General features: G+C 44.1%; 1 protein-coding gene across 1 annotated transcript in view; it reads left to right on the top strand.

Moving 5' to 3' along the window:
* LOC129133650 (nipped-B-like protein) overlaps window positions 1–24555 on the top strand; it is a 129946-nt gene that overhangs the window by 15443 nt on the left and 89948 nt on the right. Inside the window, exon 7 of the mRNA XM_054653276.1 lies at window positions 4640–4733. Within this exon, the coding sequence (XP_054509251.1) occupies window positions 4640–4733 (94 nt within the window). The remainder of the gene's footprint in view (window positions 1–4639; window positions 4734–24555) is intronic.

Genomic DNA, 24555 nt, shown 5'->3' with positions numbered 1-24555 from the left:
GTGTGTGGAAGAACTGACACAGCTGGTGAGTGAGCCAATCAGGAAGACTGCCCCACTGGACCTGCTGTTTGTGAACAGAGAGGGGCTGGTGTGGGATGTGATAATTGGAGGCCATCTTGGGCACAGTGATAATGAAATGATAATTTTCTGTTCTCAGAGAAGTAAGCAGGGGAATCAGCAGAACTGCCACTTTGGACTTGCAGAGTGCAGACTGGCCTGTTTGGGAGCCTGGTTGAGAGAGTCACTTGGGAGGCAGTCCTGAAGGGCAGAGGGCTCCAGGAAAGCTGGATGTGCTTTAAAAAAGAAATCTGAAAGGAGCAGGCTGCCCCCATGTGCCGAAAGACAAGCCAGCAGGGAAGACTGGCCTGGCTGAACAGAGAGCTTTGAATAGAACTCAGAGAGAACAAGAGTGCATCACCTCTGGAAAAAGAGGCAGGCAGCTCAGTAGGACTACAAGGATGTTGTGAGGTCATGCAGGGAGAAAATTCAAAGAGCCAAAGCCCAGCTAGAACTTCATCTGCCTACGGCTGTAAAAGACAACAAAAAGTGGTTCTACAAATACATCAGCAACAAAAGGAGGGCCAAGGAGAATCTCCATCCTGTATTTGATGTGGAGGTAAACAGTGACAAATGATGAGGAAAAGGCTTGGTATGCTACTTAGACCCCCTCACGTCTATGGGGTTGGATAGGATCCAGCCAAGGGTACTAAGGGAGCTGGCAGAAGAGGTCACCAAGACACTGTCCATCATTTACCAGCAGTCCTGGCCAACTGAGGAGGTCCCAGGTGACTGGAGGTGCCAATGTGACAGCCATGAACAAGAAGGGCTGGAAGGAGGATCCGGGGAGCTACAGGCCTGTCAGCCTGACCTCAGTACCTGGGAAGGTTATGGAATAGATCATTTTGAGTGTGATCACGTGGCATGTGCAGGACAGAGGACAACCAGGGGATCAGGCCCAGCCAGCAGGGGTTTAGGAAAGGCAGGTCCTGATTGACCAACCTGATCTCCTTTTATGACCAGGTGACCCAACTAGTGTGTGAGGGAAAGGCTGTGTGTGTGACTACCTGCACTTCAGTAAAGTCTTTGATGCTGTCTCCCATAGAATTTTCCTGGAAAAGCTGGCAGCCCATGGGTTGGACAGGTGCTCTCTTCACTGGGCTAGGAACTGTCTGGATGGTCAGGCCCAGAGAGTGGTGGAGGATGGAGCTACATCCAGTTGGCAACCAGTCACCAGTGGAGTTCCCCAAAGCTCAGTATGGGGGCCAGCCCTTTTTAATATCTTCATTGATGGCCTGGACAAGGGGATCAAGTGCAACCTCAGCAAGTTTACAGAGGGCACCAAGTTGGGGTGGAGTGTTGATCTGCTGGAGGGCAGGAAGGCTCTGCAGAGGGATCTGGACAGGCTGGAGCCATGGGACAAGGCCAATTGTATGAGGTTCAACAAGGCCAAGTGCCAGGTCCCACATTTGAGTCACACAACCCCCTGCAACACTACAGGCTTGGGAAATAGTGGCTGGAAAGCTGCCCACAGGAAAAGGACCTGGGGGTGCTGAGCAACAGCAGCTGAACATGAGCCAGTGTGTGCCTAGGTGGGCAAGAAGGCCAATGGCATCCTGGCTTGGATCAGAAATGGTGTGACCAGCAGGACCAGGGCAGTGATTGTTCCTCTGTACTCAGCACTGGTGAGGCCACACCTCGAATGCTGTGTCCAGTTCTGGGCCCCTCACTGCAAGAAAGACATTGTGGTGCTGGAGCAAGTCCAGAGAAGGGCAATGGAGCTGGGGAGGGGTCTGGAGCACCAGGAGTAGCTGAGGGGGCTCATCCTGGAGAACAGGAGGCTCAGGGGTAGCCTTCTCACTCTCTACAACTCCCTGAAAGGAAGGTGGAGCCAGGTGGGAGTTGTGTTCTTCTGGGGAACAAGAGACAGGACAAGAGGAAATGGCCTCAAGTTGATCCAGGGGAGGTTTAGATTGGATATTAGGGAAAATTTCTTCATGGAAACGGTTGTCAAACATTGGAACAGACTGCCCAGGGTATTGGTTGAGTGACCATCCTTGGAATTGTTCAAAAAATGTGTGGATGTGGCACTTGGGGACATGGTTTAATGGTCAACATAATGGTGGTGCTGTGTTATTGGTTGGACTTGATAATCTTAAAAATATTTTCCAACCTTAACAATTCTATGAAACTCATTCAAAACTGACCGACTATGAAAACATAAAGCATACCATCATTGTTCAGTTTAATAGGTAAAAGACCGAGGGTAAAAAGTAAGTGTACCTTTAAAAACTGATTTTAGTAGCTGTCCCGCAGAAAACAGTTTGAACTAGTTGAAGTAATTCAAGTTTTGCATTTATATATGAACAATCACGTTAATCATAAATTTGCATCTTTTTTAAAAACAGTATTAACATTGGCAGAGATAGTTATGAACAACGATTATTATATCATAAAATCTAAAACTTTATCTTTTTTCTTAGCTTTGGGATTTTGTTCTTTAGAAGTTATTAATGTCTACAGGATATTGTGGGTTTGTAATATTCAATTCTACTAAATCAGCAAGCATATACTTGAAGGCTCACTGTGCATATACTCAAGTAAAGGACCATATTTGAGAAACCAGAGAATCATAGAATGGTTTGGGTTGGAAGGGACCTGAAACACCATCTAGTTCCAACCCCCTGCTGTAGACAGGGATACCTTCCACTGGACCAGGTTGTTTCAAGCCCCATCCAGCCTGGCCTTGAACACTTCCAGGGATTTGGCAGACACAGCTTCTCTGGACAACTTGTCCCAGGGCCTCACCACACTTACAGGGAAGACTTCCTTCCTAACATCTAATCTAGATCTACCCTCTTTCAGCTTTAAGCCCTTGCTCTTTGTCCTATTGCTACACTCCCTGATAAAGAGTCCTCCTCTGGCTTTGTTGCAGGCTCCCTTCAGCTATTGGAAGGCTGCTCTAAGGTCTCCCTGGAGCTTTCTCTTCTCCAGGCTGAAGAGTCCTAATTCTCTCAGCCTTTCCTCATAGCAGAGGTGTTCCTGCCCTCTAATCATCTTGGTGGCCTCTTCTGGACTTGCTTCAGCAGGTCCATGTCCTTCCTGTGCTGGGGACTCCAGAGCTGGAGGCAGTACTGCAGGTGGGGTCTCACCAGAGCAGAGGGATAGAATCACTTCTCTTGACCTGCTGGGTTACACTGCTTTTGATGCAGCACAGACTGCAGTTGGCTTTCTGGGCTGTAAGTGCATGTGAGAACATGCCCAGAATATAAGTTTGTGCTTACATTTCACCATTCGATCAAGTTCTTATCTAGGAAACAGTAAATGAGGACTTCTACACTAGCTGACAAATTTTCAGGAATGGCATGTGTGTACCTGAAAGATCATCTACCTAGTTAGTTCAATTAATTTAATAAAAGACGTCTTTACCTTTGTCCTTGGCAGTCCATGGGTAGAGGACCTCTCCTGTTCTAATAAAAAATATATCTATGAAAGTTACTAAGCTTTTGTTCCCCCCAGTATTTTGGTGGATTTGAGATTTATTATAATTCAATGATAATTAATGTTTGAAAAAATAATCTCCTTACTTTCAGTGTATTAAATAAACAAGTAACTGTTACATCAGCAAATTAATTCATTTTGACTTGCAATAAAAAGCATGTAAGTTTAAGGTATAGTTGTTTTTATTGCATTGAATCAGGATATTAGATTTCTTTACACATGAGTCTTTCTCACCAGGCAACAAGTCTTTCTGCAAGCAGTTAGAAAAATAAGTGTAATTAATAGCACATCATGAGGTTTAGATTCATTTTGCTGTGGGAGGGGAAAAAATCTAATAGAATTGTTTTGTAAATGCCTATTTGTGATGAAATTGATGAAATATGGTTTCTGATGAATTTATACTCTTTGCCTTGTAAGCACTTTCAGTCCATAAATATCAAACTATTTTCTTTATTTCTTTATTCTTAAGCAGTGTGAACTATGCCTTCACAAGGCATAACATGCAGTGGCTGATCTACTGCTATGCATGTGGAAATTGGCTGATTTACCATTGTCAGAGGGAGTGTGTAGTTGACATCCATCTATTTCAGTTGCCACAATGGGTGTGCTACAGATTTTGTTCAGTCCTGATGTGTTGGAGGGTATGAATACAAAGTTTTGGTTTGCTTAACTGTAAAAGTAAGATGGCATTCTAGTTAACTTTAAGGGTAGGCTAATTTAAATAATGCTGAATTTGTTTAAAAAAGAGAAAAATCTACTTATTATACTCAATTTCTTTCAGTTGGTATTGTAGAGAGTTCATCTTTCTGTTTTTCAGCTCTTTACTATATGTAACAAAAAACTTCTAAATGAAATCTTAATGTCAACCAAAGTGCTTATGTAGCTAGGAGATATACATGGATTTATTTTTGTTTGCATGTTCTGGTTCTAAATTCTTAAGGCTGATTTTTTTTTTTAATTTCGCCTATATAGTAGTCTAATAGCAGTCCAAATGACAAAGTTTTTTATATAAATAAATATTTTTCTAATATTTTTGTATGCTTTTTCATCCAGTCCATTTTACCAGTATATGTACTAATTTTGGTCTTTATTTTATGAAGTGTTCATGATTTTTTATTTTTTTTTATCATGGTCACTTTAGGATGGCGATCCTTCAGTAAGGAATGCTGCATCTTTTTCCTTGAGGTCACCACAGTCAGTCTGCTCTCCATCTGGAAGTGATGGAACCCTTAAAGGTAATCTAGAAATCATATATATTAATGTATTTTTTTCCCAGTTTTAAAACACAGAGTTTAAAGTTAGTTCTCCTAACTTCTGTATTCCAATAGTGCTAAAGAGTATGTCATTAATTTTTCGATACAAAATTATTTTGAGCCCTGATTCAGAAGAAATTTCTGAAGGTTCAAAAATTGACTAATCGTACTTCAAAACAAAACTCAAATTCGTGAAGGACAGAATAATTTAAAATCCTTTCCAATATGAGGATTAAATTCTTTAAAGGAATAGTTTCAGTTGCTCTACATAAGAAATTATTTCAAGGCAGCATTACAAGTATTGAACTCTTAACCAGCTTAAAAGTGTTTTAGCATGTAATGCTTGTCTTGATTGCCATCATCAAATTTTATGAACATGAAATTAAAAGTAGTTCAATGAACACAATATATATAGCATAAATGAAGCCTGAAAACCTTAGCTGTGGACAAGGAATAGGATAAACTGTCAGTCAGCTGAGAAAATAATTCTTTATGCTAAAATATGTAATGCATACTGCTGCTTTTAATATTCTCCCTAAGAAGCAATGACTGAGATAGATGAGACTAGTAAGGTAGGGGTTTGGGCATATTCTTGTTAATTTAAGTATTCAGTGCTTATGTATTTACATGGCAATAGTAAAAAGAAGAAATATTGTTTTCTTCTCTTTAATCCTGAAACAAAATTAAATCTTTATAGGTGGTCAGAATAGGTGGAGAGGGAGAAGAGGAGATGGGGGCGATTCCAGAGAAGGCGAGGGTATTGGGGTTGTGCAGCCTGAATAACAAGTCTTTGAGGGTGGATGTAGATGATGATGATGACAGGGACACACAGATGGGATGACACACAATGAACAGGCAGACCTTAGAGCAGTTTCCTCATACCTATGAGATTATCAGGAAGACTTGAGTCAGGCTTTCCACAGTGTTGTGGAGCAAGGATGAGACACCGTGGACTTAGATTGAAATGGGAGGTTCTGACTAGATATAAGGAAAACCTTTTTCACTATCAGGACAGTTGAGCATTAGAAAAGCCCAGAGAATCTGTGCATTTTTCATTCTTGGTTGTTTTCAAGACCTGGCTGGATTAGCCCTGCATAACATGGTGTCATGGCTTAGGAGGGATACTTCCCAATTCAGTACCCCCACCAAGACTCTCCCAAACTATGTGCCCTTCTGTTGCTCTCCCATTTTCCCCTCCCCCTCCTGCCGTGGTGGGTGGGGGGCCAGAGAGGAGAATTGGAGATACAGAGGGCAAAGATCATGGGTTGAGATAAGAACAATTTACTGGAAACAGCAATGAGATAGGAAAAGTAACAGTGAGAGCAACAATACTAATGACAAAGAGTACAAGAAAGGAAATTATTCACATGGAAACCTCCCTAAAATAGCGGATGGCTGGATGGCTTCCTCTGCCCCACTTACTCCGCTGGAAGGAGCCCCTTCTCCCCAGAAGACACTCTCTTTCCCCTTGCCCCCAGCAATGATGTTAGGTAGTATAGAATAACTTCTGGGTCCTTGCTATGCCCCCTCACAACTACTGCAAAAATTAACCCTGTCCTGGTCAGAACCAGGACACATGGTCTTGCTCATCCTGCTTTGATCACAAGGATCAACTAAAGGCCTCCTGAGGTTCCTTCTTAACTGAATTATTCTATGATTCTGTTACTGCTAAATGATCACTGTGGTTCATCTTCTGCAGGCATATGCTGTGGTAAATAGTGACAGAAGAAATGTGGCTCAAATGCAAGTGAGAAGTAATTGTATAGCATGCCTGCATCAGTATTTTAGGAGGTTTTGTGCTAAAGGACTTGTTGTGAGACTTATGTAAATGGAAGAGACTAAATGTGGTTGTTTTTCTTTAACTCTGTACACAAAATTGATGTTTGAGCTTATCAGTTTAACAACATTGTGAATCTAAGCTCCCGGAGTCTCTGTGGCTGAGATGACCCCGAGGTGTTAGAATGTCTCTTTTTCCCAGTGTCGCAATCAAAGAAGGAGTCAGGATTCCTCGGCTGTGATTTTCAAGGTTGTTTATTTTCTCTTATCTATAACATTTTTTTCTGACCTGCTGAGGTCTGTCTAGCAGGTCGGTCCGTGGCACACTGACTGTCCCATAGGCAGTGTTAGTTTTTTATACTAAGAACTACATGTACTTTATTTACAATAATTTTCGAATACCTATCACCTATGTTAGACAGTCCGTCTCTACTCTAAACCAATCCAAAAGTGCCACCATCACACAGAAGATGGAGGCTATGAAGAAGAAAGAGGAAAGACAAGGCACGTCCAAATCCCTCCATCTTGGCTTCTGAACTCCCATTCTAAAAACCCCAAAATTCTACTTTTCTATCTTGTGACAAACTAGCTATCATTCTACTTAAACTCTCGTGGCTTGTAAATCTTCACATAAAGTTGATAATTTTCTCCATGGGTTAAAATCAAAAGCACAGGTGTCTTTGGCTTCGTGCCAAGGTCTCTGAGCTCCTTGCCAGGGGCTCAAGCCATCCAAGGCAGCCAGAGGAATGTCCTGGGTTCTGACATAAGCTACTTGCACTCAAATATATGATTACCATTGTCACCTAAAACTGGGAAATTAACGTTCCAAACATTTTTTTTTATGTTAGGAAGCAAAAATTGCTTAATCAGCAGCACTGGATGCATGGGGAATTCTCCTCAAAGCATGCATGCCCAGTAACCTAACAGACCAGGTTATATTCCTGAAACTAATATATATTCATCATATGTCTATTACATTTTCGTCACATTTCCTGAATACATGCATACATGCTTGTTATTTCCACAAACATATTTGTATATGAGTAGAGGTCTTTTGAGGGTCTTTGGTGGTCATTTGGGAACATCCCATTCCTTTAAATTCCCTTTTATGTTCCCGAATTATCTGATGAATCTTTCCTCCTTGAGAGTATCTCAAATATGTGGTCAGGTCACAATACACTTCCCTTATCATTCTTTACTTGAGTACTCTCTCTCTGTTCTCAAAACTAAGACATCTGCTAGTACATATTAATCACTGATATAAGTAAACAAGGAAGCATTAGCTGGCATAAGACTTATTAGTCACAGATGTAGGGAGTTAACACAAGGGCACAGTAATCTCTGGCATTTGTACTAAGCACTGTATGGTACAAAACTAAGCATTAACCACTAATATAGGGATCATATAGTATTGTGCTAAATTTAAAAGAATTTTCCGACATCTTCCCTCACTGCTGCATAGACTTTTTCTTAAAGAAATATAACTTGTTTGGTAACCACTCAGCCAGAAGAATATTTGAATTATTTTTCTGGTTAAAGTTGCTGCTGTTTCAATTGGTTGTCTTGGAACTTGTTTTGAAGGTATACTTTTCATGAATTTTTCTGAAAACAACTGATTGTACAATTCAGATTGTAACATTTCAGCATTCGAGAGGCTGAAAAAGTGGAAGAGGAGCTTTTTGATTCACCTGTATGCTAGCTTTACTTTTCTCATTGATAAAGCACACAACTGAAAAACTGTTACTAATTTTGACTTCTTCAAGAAATTAATAAACCCTGATTGAGAGAACCAGTTCTTGATGCTGCAAGAATCTTGCCAGATGTTTACTTCCTCTAATCTTGCATTTTAGAAATGCATTAAAGATATATAGATAATTAGTGCTATTTAGAATATGTGATCCCTGACAGTGAGTTTTTTTGCCTATAATTTGGAGTAAAAGTGATTGGCTATGCTGATAAATTTTCCAGTGACAAACAGCAAGTATCTACACTGAGCTTTTTGTTGCTACTATCATTTGTCCTTGAAAGTTTGGTTGACAAAATCCAAACTTTGATAAAGAAAGTTAGCAAAATAATTAATTGTTTGCTTTGGAGGACAAAAAGAATGGCACTAGATACCAGTCCAGAGAAAAAACACAGGAAGGATGTTATATCTAATCTTTCTTATATGACATAGAAATGGGAGACAATTACTGAAGGTATGTTTGCAGACTGCATTTCTGTACTTCTGAGATGGAAGTAGCAAGGACTTCTGGAGACTTGGAGACTGTGATTGTACAGCTCTGAATTACTTCAAGACTGGTGTGTAATGATGAATGATTACAGTCTCTTTAGGAGAGATAGGAAGGGCAGGTAGTGTTGGGGGGTATGGCACTATGTAATGGAGGGACTGGAATGTGTGGAGTTTACAGTTGGCCATGGCATGGTTGAGATCCTCTGGGTAAGAATCAAGGAGCAAACAAATAATGAGGATGTCATTGTGAAAATCTTTTATAGACCTTCTAGCCAGGACCATGACACCGATGAATTATTCTTTGAGGAACACCTCTAAATCAACCACCCTTGTCCTTATGGGGAATTTGAACTTTCCAGTTGTTAACTGGGAATATCACACAGCTGGTACAAACAGGTCCAAAAGATTGCTAAAACACATGGATGACAACTTCATGGAACAGATCCTAAGGGAGCCGACTTGGAAAGATGCCCTCCTTGACCTGCTGCTGGTCAACACAGGATCTCATGAGCAAAGTGGTGATTGGCAGCCATCATGGCCACAGTGACCATGAAGAGATCGAGTTTAAAATCTCTTGACAGGAGGAAAAGTGCCAGCAAAACCTCAACTCTGGACATGAGGAGAGCAGACTTCAGGCTGCTGAGGGAACTAGTGAGTAAGGTCCCCTGGGAAAAAACTTCTGAAGATGCTGGGGTCCATCAGTGCTGGTCATTTTTTAAACATCACCTCCTAAGGGCACAGGAGAAGGAAATTGCCCAATGTTGGAAGTCAAGCAGGTGAGGCAGAAGGCCAGGCATGGCTGAACAGTGATCTCCTATTAGAAATAAAGCTATAAAGGAAGGTGTGTGCCCAGTGGAAGCAAGGTCAGGTGGTATGGGAAGAATACAGAGATGCTGCTCGCCACTGTAAGGAGAAAATTTGTGTGGCCAAAGCTCAGCTGGAGCTGCCAAAACTGTGGGGGACAATAAACAGTTTTATAAATACATTAATAGCAAAAGGCAGTGAAGAAATAACATTGGCCCATTACAGGATGAGGATGGTCACCTCACAAACAGGGACATGGATGAGACAGAGATGTTTAATGCATTCTTTGCCTCCATCTTTGGCTCCTTAAAGAGCTGCTGATGTCACCATGAGGTCTCTCTCAATGATTTTTGAATGATCTTGGGAATCTGGAGAGGCCTCAGCTGACTGAAAGCTGGCAAATATCCCAATTTTAAAGAAGGGCAAGAAGGATGATCCTGGAAACTACAGGCCTGTCTGGCTCACTTGAGTGACTGGTAGAATTATGGAGAGGAAGAGTAAAGTTGGGACAATGAACTTTAGGAAAGCAAACTTCCAGCTCTTCTAGGAGTCAGTCAATAGGAACCCCATGGAAACTGCCCTCGGACAAGGAAGCAGGATAGAGCTGGCAGATGTTGAAGGAAGCCTTCCATAGAGCACAAGAGCCAGTGATCCCCAGGAGCAAGAAATTGGGCAAGGAAGGCAAGAGATAGGCATGTCTGAGTAGAGACCTGCTGGTCAAACTAAAGGGTAAGAAGGAAATGCACAGGCAATAGAAACAAGGATAGGTATCCTGGGAAGAGTATAGGGATGCAGTCCAGTTGTGTAGGGATGGGGTCAAGAAGGCCAAGGCAAAGCTGGAACTGAACCTGGTAAGAGATGCAAAGAATAACAGGAAGGACTTCTACTGGTCTGTCAGCAGTCAAAAAAGGTGTTACCCCCCTGATAAACAGTGCTGGGAAACTGTTAAGAATGGACAAGGAGAAGGCTGAGGTACTCTACATTTTTTTTGCCTCAGTCTTCAATGCCAACCTCTCTTCCCACACCTGTCAAATGGATGGACAGCAGGATGGGGACTGGGGGAGAAAAGTCCCTTCCACTTTAGGATCAGGCTCATGACCATCTAAGGAACCTGAATGTAGATAAGTCTATGGGACCCGATGAAATGCATCCCAGAGTCCTGAGGGAATTGACTGATGTAGTTGCCAAGCCACTCTCCATGATATTTGAAAAGGCATGGCAGTCAGGTGAAGTCCCAGGTGACTGGAAAAAGAGAAATATTGTCCCCATCTTTAAAAAGGGTAGAAAGGAGGACCCTGGGAACCACCGCCCTGTCAGCTTCACCCCTGTGCCTGGGAAGATCATGAAACAGACTCTCCGGGAAGCTCTGCTAAGGCACATGGAGGATGGGGAGGTGATTTGGGACAGCCTGCACAACTTCACCAAGGGCAAGTCCTGCCTTACCAACCCAGTGGCCTCCTCTGATGGAATGACTCCATCAGTGGACAAGGGAAGGGCTACAGATGTCCTTTCTGTGGAGTTCTGTAAAGCCTTTGATATGGAGCCTCACAACATCTTTCTCTCTAAATTGGAGACAGATGGATTTGATGGGTGGACTCTTCAGGGGAGAAGGAATTGGTTGGATGGTCACATCCAGAGGATTGTAGTCAACAGCTCTGAGGCTCAATGGACATCAGTGACCAGTGGTGTCCCTCAGGGGTCTATATTGGGACCAGTGTTATCTTCATTAATGACACAAAGGGATCAAGGGCACCCTCAGCAGGTTTGCAGATGACACCAAACTGAGTGGTGCAGGTGACTCACCTAAAGGACAGGGCCATCCAGAGTGATCTGGACAAGCTCGAGAAGTGGCCCACTGGAATCTCATGAGGTTTAACAAGACCAAGTGCTGGTGCTGCACCTTGGTCAGGGCAATCCCCAGGATCAATCCAGGCTGGGGGATGAACAGATGAAGAATCACAGAATCACTAGGTTGGAAGACACCTTTAAGATCATTGAGTCCAACCCATGCCCTAACACCTCAACTAAACCATGGCACTGAGTGCCACATCCAATCTTTTTTAAAACTCATCCAGGGATGGTGACTACACCACCTCCCTGGGCAGACAATTCTAGTACTTTATCACTTCCAGTAAAAAACTTTTTCCTGGCATCCAACCTATATTTCCCTTGGTGCAGCTTAAGACTCTGTCCTCTTGTTCTGTCAGTTGCTGCCTGGAGAAAGAGATCAACCCCCACCTGACTACAACCATCTTTCAGGAAGTTGTAGAGAGTGAAGAGCAGCCCTGGGGAGAGAGACTTGGGGGTGCTGGTTGGTGAGAGGCTGGACATGCCCCGTCCATGTGCGCTGGCACCCAGAAACCCCCTGTGTGCTGGGCTGTACCCAAAGAGGAGTGGCCAGCGGGTCGAGGGAGGTGATTCTGTCCCTCTACTTTGCTCTGGTGAGACCCAACCTGCAGTGCTACCTCCAGCTCTGGGGTCCCCAGCATAGGAAGGACATGGACCTGTTGGAGCAAGTCCAGAAGAGGCCACCAAGATGATTAGAGGGCAGGAACACCTCTGCTATGAAGAAAGGCTGAGAGAATTAGGACTGTTGGATGGGGCCCTGAATAACCTGATCTAGTGGAAGGTGTCCCAAAAAGATATGATGTTGTAAAGACTAGATGTCCATGAGCAAGGCCAACAAAGGGAACCTGCACCAGCAGTGCATGGTAGTTACCGTAAAAGGAAATGTTGAGTGATCATAGTGGGTGACTCTCTGTTATGGGGCACTGAGGCCCCTATCTACCAGCCTGATAGAGCTAGGAGTGGTATGCTATCTACTGGGGGCTGATATCCATGATGTTGCCAAGAGTGCCCCAGCTTTTCAAGAGTACAGACTACTACCCGCTATTACTTTTTCATGTGGGTACGAATGATGCTGCAAGCCAAAAAGTAGGTAGGATCAAGGAAGACTATAAAGCCTTGGCAAGGCAGGTGAAAAACATCTGTGCCCAAGTCATCTTCTCATCTATCCTACTGGTCAGAGAAATGGGGATCGCCAGAAGCAGACACATAGTGCAGATCAGTCTGGCTCTGTGGCTGGTGCCATCAAGAAGGTTTTGGCTTTTATGACAGTGGGTTGTGCTTTGATGATTGCAGCCTGTTAGGGAGGGATGGGATCCACCTGTCTTAAAAGAGCAAGAGAAGTTTTGGCAGCAGGTTGGCCAATTTGGTGAGATGGGCTTTAAACCAAAGGACTCGGGGATAGGGTCCAAAGTGGCAATACTCATGCCTTTACTTCCTCCTGGGGAGTAGGTCATACCAGTCATTGCAGTGAATGATGTTCTTTGACTGCCCCTCAAGGTAAAGATCAAAGGAAAAACCACATCAAGAGTGGTTATGGTTATGGTGAATCCTCTTATACCCCTTCTAGGGAACCTGCATGCTTGATTGCCTCTCTGAAGTGTCTGTATACAAACACATGCAGCATAGGTAATAAACAGGAAGAACTGGGAATCTGTGTGCAGTTGCAGGGCCATGATCTCATTGCAATGACAGAGGCATGATGGGATAGTTCACATGACTGGAATGTTGTTGTGGATGGTTATGTACTTTTTAGAAAGGACAGGTCAGAGAAGCGAGGTGGTGGAATTGATCTTTATGTGAGAGAGCAACTGGAATGTATTGAGTTCTACCCAGCGACAGATGAACGAGGTGAGAGTTTATGGGTGAGAATTAAGGGACAGGCTGATATAGGTGACATTGTTGCAGGTGTTTACTACAGACCACCTGATCAGGAGGAGGAAGTTGATGAAGCTTTCTATGGGCAACTGGAAATAGCCTCGCAGTCACAGGCCCTGGTTCTCCCAGGGAACTTAAACCACCCTGATATTTGTTGGAGAGTCAACATGGCCCAGCACACACAGTCCAGGAAGTTTCTGCAGATCATTGATGATAACTTTTTGATGCAAGTGGTGGAGAAGCCAATAAGGAAAGGTGTGTTGCTGGACCTTGTACTTACAAACCAGGAGGGACTGGTTGAAGACATGAAGGTTGGGGGCAGCCTTGGCTTTAGTGACCATGAGATGGTAGAACTCAGGATTCTGCGTGAGGGAAGAAAAACAGCAGAACTAGAACCTTAAACTTTAGGAGAGCCAACGTCAGCCTCTTCAGAGACCTGCTTAGAGGAATCCCATGGGATGGGGCTCTAGAAGAAGGGAGTTCAAGAGAGCTGGTCAGTATTTAAGCACTACTTCCTCCAAGCTGAAGACCAATGTATCCAAATGAGCAAGAAATCAGGGAAAGGGGGCAGATATGCATGGATGAGCAGGGAGCTTCTAGCAAATCTCAAACGCAAGAAAGAAATTTATGGGATGTGGAAAAAGGGACAGGCCATGTGGGAAGACTATGGGAATGTTGTCAGGGTATGCAGGGATATGACAAGCAAAGCCAAGGCCCATTTGGAATTGAGTCTGGCAAAGGACATCAAGGATAAAAAGAAGAGCTTCTACAAGTATACCAGCAGCAAAAGGAAGATTAGGGAAAATGTGGAGCTTCTGCTGAATCCAATGGGTGTCCTGGTAATGGAAGATACAGAGAAGGCGGAATTACTGAATGTCTTCTTTGCCTCGGTCTTCACTGCTGAGGATGACTCTCAGGAGTCGCAGACCTCAGAGGTAAGAGAGGAAGACCAGAGAAAGAAAACTTCCCCTGGTCGTAGAGGGTTGTGTTAGAGATTGGCTAAACAGACTCAACACCCATAAATCCATGAGCCCATGATGTACCTATGGGTGATGAGGGAGCTGGCAGATGTTGTTACTGTTGTTACTCTCTGGTTCTCCATCATCTTTGAAAAAGTTGTGGAGAATGAGAGAGATGCCCAATGATTGGAGGAATCCAATGTTACTCCCATCTTCAAAAAGGGCAAGAAGGGGGACCCAAGAAACTACGAGCCAGTCAGCCTCCCTCCACTCCCTGGAAAGGTGATTGAACAGGTCATTCTGGAGGTCATCAACAAGTCTGTAGAAGAAAAGGAGGTCATAATGAGTAATTAGCATGGATTCACCAAGCGGAAATCATGCTTGACCAATTTGATAGCCTTCTGTGATGGCATGGCAGGATGAGTCAATGAGGGGAGAGCAGTGGGTGTTGTCTACCTCGACTTCATCAAGGCTTTTGACACTATCTCCCATAACATCCTTGTAGGTAAGCTCAGGAAATGTGGGTTGGATGAATGGATAGTGTAGTGGTTTGACCTTGGCTGGGCACCAGGTACCCATCAAACTGTTCTATCACTCCCCAGTGGGACAGGGGCAAGGAAATAAGATGGAGAACAACTCGTAGGTTGAGATAAGACAGTTTACTAAAGCAAAAAAAGGAAAAGCAAAAGTTTGTGTGTGCATAAGCAAAGGGGAAAAGTTAATTTCTACTTCCTATCAGTGTGTGATGTTCAGACACTTCCCAGGAAGCAGGGCTTCAGCACACATAGTGGTTGCTCCAGAAGCCAAACGTAGAATAAAGAATGCCGCCGCCCCCCCCCCCCCCCCCCCCCATTCTGCTTCCCTCCCTTAACCTTTATATCTGAGCTGGTGTCACATGGTATGGAATATCCCTTTGGTTAATTTGGGTCAGCTGGCCTGGTTGTGTCCCCTCTCAGGATCTTGCTCACTCCCAGCCCCTTGATGGCGGAGGGGAATGTTGAGAGACAGCACTGATGCTGTGCCAGTGCTGCTCAGCAGCAGCCAAAACACTGGTGTGTTCTCAACACCTTTCCAGCTTCCAATGCAAAGCACAGCACTGTGAGGGCTGCTAAGAGAAAATGAACTCTATCTCAGTCAGACCCAATACAGACAGTGAGGTGGATCAAGAACTGGCTGACTGGCAGAGCTCAGAGGGTCATGATCAGCATGGCAGAATCCAGTTGGAGGCATGTAGTCAATGGTGTTCCCCAGGGATCAGTACTGGGTCCAGTCTTATCCAACTTGTTTATCAGTGACCTGGGCAATGGGATAGAACGTACCCTCAGCAAGTTTGCTGTTGATACAAAACTGGAGGGAGTGGCTGATACACCTGAAGGTTGTGCTGCTATTCAGTGGGGCCTTGATAGGCTGGAGAGTTGGGCAGAGAGAAGCCTAATGAGGTTCAACAAGGGCAAAGTGTAGGGTTCTGTACCTGGGGAGGAATAACCTCAAGTACCAGCACAGGTTGGGGGCTGATCTACCAGAGAGCAGCTCTGTAGAGAAGGACCTGGGAGTCTTGGTGGATGACAAGTTGAATATGAGCTGGCAGTGCAACTTGGGGCCAGGACGGCCAATGGTATCGTGGGGTGCATCAGGAAGAGTGTGGCTAGCAGCTCTGGGAGGTGATCCTCCCCTTCTACTTGGCCCTAGTGAGGCCACATCTAGAGTGCTTGTGTCCAGTTCTGGGCTCCTCAGTACAAAAAAGACAAGGAGCTCCTGAAGAGAGTCCAGTGGAGAGTTACAAAGATGATGAGGGATCTGGAGCATCTCTGATGAGGAGAGACTTCAGGAGCTAGGCCTGGTTAGTCTGGAGAAGAGAAGACTGAGAGGGGATCTCATTATTGCATATAAATATCTCAAAGGTAGGCATTAAGAGGATTGTGCCAGACTCTTTTCAGTGGTGCCCAGTGACAGGATGGGGAGCAATGGCCATAAACTAAAACACAAGAAGTTCCACCTCAACATGTGGAAGAACTGTCCATTGAGAGTGGCAGAGCACTGGAACAGGCTGCCTGGGGAGGTCGTGGAGTCTCCCTCTCTGGAGACATTCCAAACCCACCTGGATGTGTTCCTGAGTCACCTGCTCCAGGTGACCCTGCCTTGGCAGGGGAGGTTGGACTAGATGATCTCCAGAGGTCCCTCCTAACCCTAATGATGCTGTGATTCTGTGAAAAACCCTGGGGGCAAGACTGATGAGGAGTAGCTGAGGTCACTTGGTTTGTTTATTGTGGAGGAGACTGAGGGGAGACCTCATTGCAGTCTACAGCTTCCTTCTGAGAAGAAGAGGAAGGAGCAGCTCTGATCTCTTCTCTTTGGTGACCAGTGACAGGACCTGAGGGAATGGCTGTGGCTGTGTCAGGAGGGTTAAGCTGGATATTAGGAAAAGCTTCTTCACATGGAGGGTGGTTGGGCACTGGACCAGGCTCCCCAGGGCAGTGGTCACAGCCCCAAAGCTGCCAGAGCTCAAGGAGTGTTTGGACAATGCTCTCAGGCACAGGGTGGGATTGTTGGGGTGTCCTGTGCAGGACCAGGAGTTGGACTCAATGATCCTTGTGGGTCCCTTCCAGCTCAGGACATTTTATGAATGAGAGCTGTCTGATTAACAGAATCTGAAGGAGGAAGAAGTTTTGTTTGCAACTCAGGCAATTATTTGAGAGATGACAGAAGGTATATTTTTTCTTTTGGTTGGTTATTTACTTACTCAACAGAGTAAAATTTCCCTGCTACAGATTTTTTTCCCCTCACTTCTGTTCCAGTAAAGGTACCAGAGCAGCTGAAGTTTTATCCAAAAGCTCTCGGCTGGACTTTATCCCTTCTTTGTTATGTAATTGTTATATTTTTAGCTATGCAAACACAATAGTTGCTCTGTTTTCTTGCTATCATCTCCTTTCATAAAAAAATAGTTCTATAAATTCCTCTACAAGAAGTCAACATGTATTTTACTTCTGTTGAGCTCATAAGATATTCTGTGGTCTCTATTACCCTAGATCGATTACTTATCAAAATCCTTTATTCATTTGCTCTACTTTCCAAATACTCTGGAATATTGGATTTTTTTTTAACCTAAGACAACTTCTAAAGATCTATATAGAGAAAAGTCTTCCACAATATTTTTAGTCCATTGCTTTCCAAAGAGAAGAATTCATATATTTACCATCCTGTTTCCATATAGTTCTAGAAAAACATCTGTAAGAAATAGTAACCCTTATGAAATTATGTGATTTTTTACTCTTTTCCAGAAAGAAGTTTCATTTCTTCCATAAATTATAAATGGGTATTTTATTATTTTCTGAACAATTTGGAAAGATTGCTTTTGTTTTCTTAGATATTTATAAGACCTCTCCATGGAGATTTCTCTACACTTGGTCCTTGCATGTATAGTGGTTGGCAAGAAGAATTAGCAGTCTTCTCAAATCTGTAGTACAGACTTCAGTGCTCTCAGAGGTACTTGTTAAGAAAAATTATCATCTCACTCTCTGTCATTCAGAACAAAGGTGGAAGAAATTTATTCAAAGATATTTTCTGACAGGGCCAAAATAAGCATTCATTCTTGTTTCTTTCTTCAAGTCTTAACATTTTTTATGCAAGGATGCTTCTGAATGCAACAGTTTTAAGCTGGAACAGCCAAAGCTGAGGTTTTTCATGAGGCACTTAAAACTGGAGAAACTGGTGGGACCCTTCCCTGAAAAATACTCAAAGAGTGTGTGGAAAGTAAATATAATATATCCTGAAAAACCTCACAAATGTATGTTCTTTGTCTCATATGCTATCTCTTTAAGTTTAAATTTCAAGTTATGCTCTCTGAAAATGAATGTCAATATAGTCTGTTGATCAAAATAAGTGATAGTTTCTTTATATCTAGTATAAAAGTTGAGAAGATTTCCAGAGAAAGATTTTGTGATTTTCGAAAATATGGCAGTAAAGGGCTTGGGGGCTTCCCATCTTTTTAATCTCATGTTGGATGAGATGTACCAGTATCACTCTGAATAACTTCCATCTCTTTTTTTTTTGTTAAAATGTCAGTAATGGAGTTTCCTTACTCTTGCCATGAAACCTGTTCAAATTCTTGGTGCTGCAAAGGTTTTCCTCTAATACTTAGCCTGAATCATTTTTGTTGCAGTTAGGCATGATACTTCTTGACTTCTTTCCAATGGGAAAGGACAAACAACATAGATTTTTTTTTATTTTTAGCAATCATTTACATATCAAATAATGTTATTGTGTCATGCAACTATCTAATCTTCTACAGACTGAACAGCACCATTTCTTTCTATCATCTTTGTATAAGTTATAATTTCTGAGCTTTTGTTTTTGATGTGTTTTATCTGAATTCTAATTGGTCTGCATTTGTCTTAATGTTGTACCACCCTAAGTCATAGATACAACTCTATTTAAAGACTTAGAAGGATGAGTAGTCAGAAAAGTACTGTAGATGACATTGTATACTACTGTCATATGAATATAGCTGCTCCTTTGGTGATAATTTAGATTCATGTTGCAAGCTGTTATAAACCTATTGCTGTCTTTCTGTAGAGCTTACCTTTCTTCTCATGTTGTTACAATTGCTCTTTCTCAGATAAATAAAATTTGTGCTGCTTCTTACAGAATTTCTTTTGTTTAAAAAGATTATTCCACTTAGTCAAGAAAAGTGTTTGATTCTGTTTTTAAAAGCAGTTGTGGGCCTCAAACCCTCAACACCAAAAGCTCATTATGATCTTTAGATTAATAAAATAATTATGTTACATGAAAAGTTGGTAATGACAAATACTTTATGGTATTATTCTTAAGGCAGTGCTCTGGAAAGCTGCTTTTGTTCACCTCTGTTCTGTACATCTATTTTTACCAAGAACAACTGATATTTTGAAAGTTTTATGATAGGGTATACTGTAGTCTTGCAGTATTTTTGTCTAGAGCATACTTCTACAGCTTGTTAGTGAAATTGTTATGAGAAGCTATATAGAAAGTCATTAAAAAGTTGAGTCATGACACTCAGTTTGTAGTCCACAAGACATTGCTCTATGGAATAAAATTGTTTTGATTTGGTGGTGCTTATTCTTAACAAATTCACTTTGCAATGCTGCCTCTTTATTATCTCAATCCATATAGAGAAATTGTTTTTCTAGTATGTACTGAAATCATACAGACAATATGTAATACTGTGGGCAGCACTTTACCATCCTTTTGAAGGAACTGTATTTCACTTTTTGAATCTGCTGTGGAGTCACAAATTCTGAATGTTATTATTATCAGTTCTGAGACTGATTTAGCCAGGGTTCCAGGGTAAATTTGTCTGATCTCATTTTCATGAAAACAGTTTATGTGAAGGTGGTAAATAGGATTGTATTAAATTAAAAATAAATAAAAAAAAAAACAACATGGACACATTGTAGCTTGAAGTCTCTTAAAATATTTAGCAGTAGTGTGTGTATGTTTCTTAGGATCTGTCATCACCTCCATTTTATCAAACACACCAACCATCCATGAGTGCAATATGGATATTCTAGTCTTTTTCTTTGCCAGCTTCTGACTCCAAAAAAATATTTAATAGAATCATAGAATGGTTTGGGTTGGAAGGGACCTGAAACACCATCTAGTTCCAACCCCCTGTCATGGGCAGGGACACCTTCCACTAGACCAAGTTGTTTCAAGCCCCATCCAGCCTGGCCTTGAACACTTCCAGGGATTTGGCAGACACAGCTTCTCTGGACAACTTGTCCCAGGGCCTCACCACACTTACAGGGAAGACTTCCTTCCTAACATCTAATCTAGATCTACCCTCTTTCAGCTTTAAGCCCTTGCTCTTTGTCCTATTGCTACACTCCCTGATAAAGAGTCCTCCTCTGGCTTTGTTGCAGGCTCCCTTCAGCTATTGGAAGGCTGCTCTAAGGTCTCCCTGGAGCTTTCTCTTCTCCAGGCTGAAGAGTCCTAATTCTCTCAGCCTTTCCTCATAGCAGAGGTGTTCCTGCCCTCTAATCATCTTGGTGGCCTCTTCTGGACTTGCTTCAGCAGGTCCATGTCCTTCCTGTGCTGGGGACTCCAGAGCTGGAGGCAGTACTGCAGGTGGGGTCTCACCAGAGCAGAGTAGAGGGATAGAATCACCTACCTTGACCCGCTGACCACTCCTCTTTGGATGCAGCCCAGGACAGGGTTGGCTTTCTGGGCTGTAAGTGCACATTACCAGCTCATGTTGAGCTTCTTGTCAACCACTACCCCCAAGTCTCTCCCCAGGGCCGCTCTCAACCCATTCTCTGCCCAGCCTGTACTTGTGCTTGGGATTGCCCGGACCCAGGTGCTGGACCTTGCACTTGGCCTTGTTGACCTTGATAAGGTTCCTACAAGCCCACCTCTCAACCCTCTCCTGGTCCCTCTGAATGGCATTCCTTCCCTCCAGTGTGTCAACTGAACCACACAGCTCCATGACATCAGTGAACTTGCTGAAGGTGCCCTTGATCCCACTGTCCATGTCACCAGAAAAGATGTTTAACAGTGCTGGTCCCAATACCAACCCCTGAGGAAGTTCACTTGTCACCAGTCTCCACTTAGATATTCAGCCGTTGACCACAACTCTTTGAGTGTGACCATCCAGCCAGTTCTTTATGCACTGAGTGGTCCATCTGTCAAATCTATGTCTGCAGTTTAGAGAAAAGGATGTTGTGTGGGACAGTGTCAAATGCTTTGCAGAATTCCAGGTAGATGGCATCAGTCACCCTGCCCTCATCCACCACTGCTGTAGCCCTGTCATAGAAGGTTACCAAATTGGTCAGGTATGATTCACCCTTAGTGAAGCCATGTTGGCTGTCACCAGTCACCTCCTTATTTTCCATTGCCTTAGCATAGTTTCCAGGAGGATCTGCTCCATGATCTTGTCAATCCCATTTAAACCTCTTTCAGTTTGAAACCATTCCCCCTTGACCTGTCACTCCATCCCCTTGTAAATAGTCCCTCTCCAGCTTTCTTGCAGGCTCCCTTCAGGTACCGGAAGGTGCTCTAAGGTCTCCCCAGAGCCTTCTCTTCTCCAGGCTGAACAGCCTTAGCTCTCTCAGCCTGTCTTAATAGGAGATGTGCTCCAGCCCTCTGAGCATCTTCATGGCCCTCCTCTGGAGTCACTCCAACAGGTCTAGGTCCTTATGTTTGGGGCGCCAGACTGGAAGCAGTATTCCAGGTGCAGTCTTATGAGTGGAGTAGAGGGGCAAAATCATGGTATCATTTAGGTTAGAAAAGACCTCTAAGATCATCAAGTCCAACCATTAACCCATCACTGCCAGGTCCACCACTAAACCATATCCTCAAGATCCACATCTCCATGGCTTTTAAATGCCTCCAGGGATGGTGACTCTACCACTGCCCTGGGGAGACTTTTCCAGGGCTTGACAACACTTTCTGTGAAGAAATTTTTCCACATATCCAATCTAAACCTTCCCTAGACCAACTTGAGGCCATTTCCTCTTGTCCTATTGCTTGTTCCCTGGGAGAAGAGCCTGACCCCCACCTGGCTCCACCCTCCTTTCAGGGAGTTGTAGAGAGTAAGAAGGTCCCCCCTGAGCATCCTCTTCTCCAGGCTAAACACCCCCATCTCCCTCAGCCACTTCTTGTGCTCCAGACCCAGCTCCATTGCCCTTCTCTGGACTCGCTCCAGCACTACAATGTCTTTCTTGCAGTAAGGGGCCCAGAACTGGACACAGCATTCGAGGTGTGACCTCACCAGTGCTGAGTACAGAGGGACAATCACTGCCCTGGTCCTGCTGGTCACACCATTTCTGATCCAAGCCAGGATGCCATTGGCCTTCTTGCCCACCTAGGCACACACTGGCTCATGTTCAGCTGCTGTTGCTCAGCACCCCCAGGTCCTTTTCCTGTGGGCAGCTTTCCAGCCACTATTTCCCAAGCCTGTAGTGTTGCAGGGGGTTGTGTGACTCAAATGCAGGACCTGGCACTTGGCTTTGTTGAACCTCATACAATTGGCCTTGTCCCATGGCTCCAGCCTGTCCAGATCCCTCTGCAGAGCCTTCCTGCCCTCCAGCAGATCCACACATGGGGATTATGCTTTCCCTTTTCCCGGCAGTGGGAACTTCACTGTATAGTCATGACTTCTCAAATATTACGGATAGTGACTTAGCCACTTTCTCTGCCAGTTCCTTCAGGACCCTTGGATATATCTCATCAGGTCCCACGGACTTGTGCACCTTCAGGTTCCTTAGATGTTCTCAAACCCGATCTTCTCCTACAGTGGGTGGTTCTTCAGTCTCCTAGTCCCTGCCTTTACCTTTTGCAACTCAGGCAGTGTGGCTGAAGCACTTGCTGGTGCAAACTGAGGCAAAAAAGTCATTGAGTACCTCAGCCTTTTACATATTCTGGGTAAGCAGGTCTCCTGTTTCCTTCTGGAAAGGGCCCATATTTCTGTAGTCTTCCTTTTATCACCAATGTACCTTTAGAAGCTTTTCTTATTGCCCTTGATGTCCTTGGCCAGGTTTAATTCTCTTAGGGCTTTGGCTCTCCTAACCTGATCCCTGGATGCTCAATCTCTCTGTCTTCCTCCCAGGCTACTTGTCCCTGTTTCCACCCTCTGTCGGCTTCCTTTTTGTGTTTGAGTTTGTCCAGGAGCTCCTTGTTCATCCATGCTGGTGTCTTCTGGCATTTTTGCCTGACATCCTCTTTATTGGGATGCATCACTCCAGAGCTTGGAAGAGGTGATCCTTGAATAACAGCCAGCTTTCATGAGCCTCTTGTCCCTTCAGAGCTTTATCCCATGGACCTCTATGAAGGAGCTCCCTGAAGAGACCAAAGTCTGCTTTCCTGAAATCCAGGGCAGTGAGCTTGTTGTGTGTCCTCCTTGCTGCCCTAAGGATCTTGAACCCTACCATTGAGCTTCACATTCCCCACCAGCCCCTCCTTGTTGTCGAGAGCAAGGTCCAGCATAGCACCTGTCCTTGTTGGCTCCTCTGTCGCTTGGAGGAGGAAGTTGTCATCAACACATTCCTGGAACCTCCTGGATTGCCTGTGCCCTGTTGTGTTGTCCCTCCAGCAGATGTTGGGGTGGTTGAAGTCTCCCATGAGCACCAGTGCTTGTGAATATGAAGCTGCTCCTATCTGTCTGTAGAGGGCCCCATTGGCTCAATCTTTCTGGTCAGGTGGCCTGTAGCAGACCCTCACTATAAAATCATCTGTCCCTGTCCTCCTTTCAATCCTGACCCATAAGCTCTCGGTCAGCTCCTCATCCATCTTTGGGCAGAGCTCCGTACATTCTAGGTGGTCATTGACATAGAGGGCAACACTGCCTCCTTGTCTTCCCTGTCCGTCCTTCCTGATACAGGCTAAAGAGCCTGTATCCTTCCATTCCAGCACTCCAGTCATAGGAGTCATCCCACCATGTTTTCATGATGCCAGTAAGATCATAGGTGTGTGCACGTCTCTCATTCTTCCTGTTTATTCCCCATGCTGCATGTGTTTGCATAGCGGCATTTAAGTTGGGCCCCTGATGAAGCTGGCTTACTGGCTGGAGTGCCTGGAATTCCTTGGTGTTGTCCTTCAGCTGCTCTCCTGCTGACATGAGATCCGTCTCCAGGCTCTGGGCATTTCTTGCTGGCATTAAACCGTTATGAGTGGGATGGCATGTTGTCCCATACCTTATCACTGTTAAACCTGATGTCCCCTTCCCCCATCACATCTAGTTTAAAGTTCTATCAATAAGCCCTGCTAGGTCCTGGCCAACAATCCTCTTCCCCCTTTGAGAGGTGAATTCCACCTTATGCCAGCAAGCCCAGTGCCATGTAGGCCACCCTACTGACAAAGAAACCAAAATTTTGTTGGTGACACCAGCCATGGAGCCATGTATTAATAGACAGGGTCTGTCTGTTTCTTCCAGCGTCTCTGTCTGCAGCTGGAAGGATATAGGAGAAAATTACCTATGTTGCACAATCCGTCACCAACCATCCCAGGGCCTTAAAGTCTCTTTTGATCACCCTCGGACTATGTGTTGCTACTTTATTGCCACCAACGTGAAGGACCAGTAATGGGTAGTAATCTATGGGCCAAACCAGGCTAGGAACTTTCCTGGTGACATCCTTCAACAATCAGAACCTCACACCTGTTGTCCAGAGGAATCTGGGAGGGTGAGGTGGGCAGGAAGGGCTTTCACTTGTTTCCCCAAGGAAGGACTTGCCTCTATTAACCCCTTTTGATCTACTGCCTTCAGCCTGGCAAGGGGAAGATACAGGACCCTCTTGATCTGGTTTATTTTCTGGTGGTTGTTCCTGGCTCAGGGAGGCCAGAG

This window comes from Agelaius phoeniceus, chromosome W (genome assembly GCF_051311805.1).
Source record: "Agelaius phoeniceus isolate bAgePho1 chromosome W, bAgePho1.hap1, whole genome shotgun sequence".
In the NCBI taxonomy this organism is placed as follows: domain Eukaryota; kingdom Metazoa; phylum Chordata; class Aves; order Passeriformes; family Icteridae; genus Agelaius; species Agelaius phoeniceus.
Note: the sequence above shows the minus strand (reverse complement) of the source record. Positions and strands in the feature narration are given on the sequence as shown.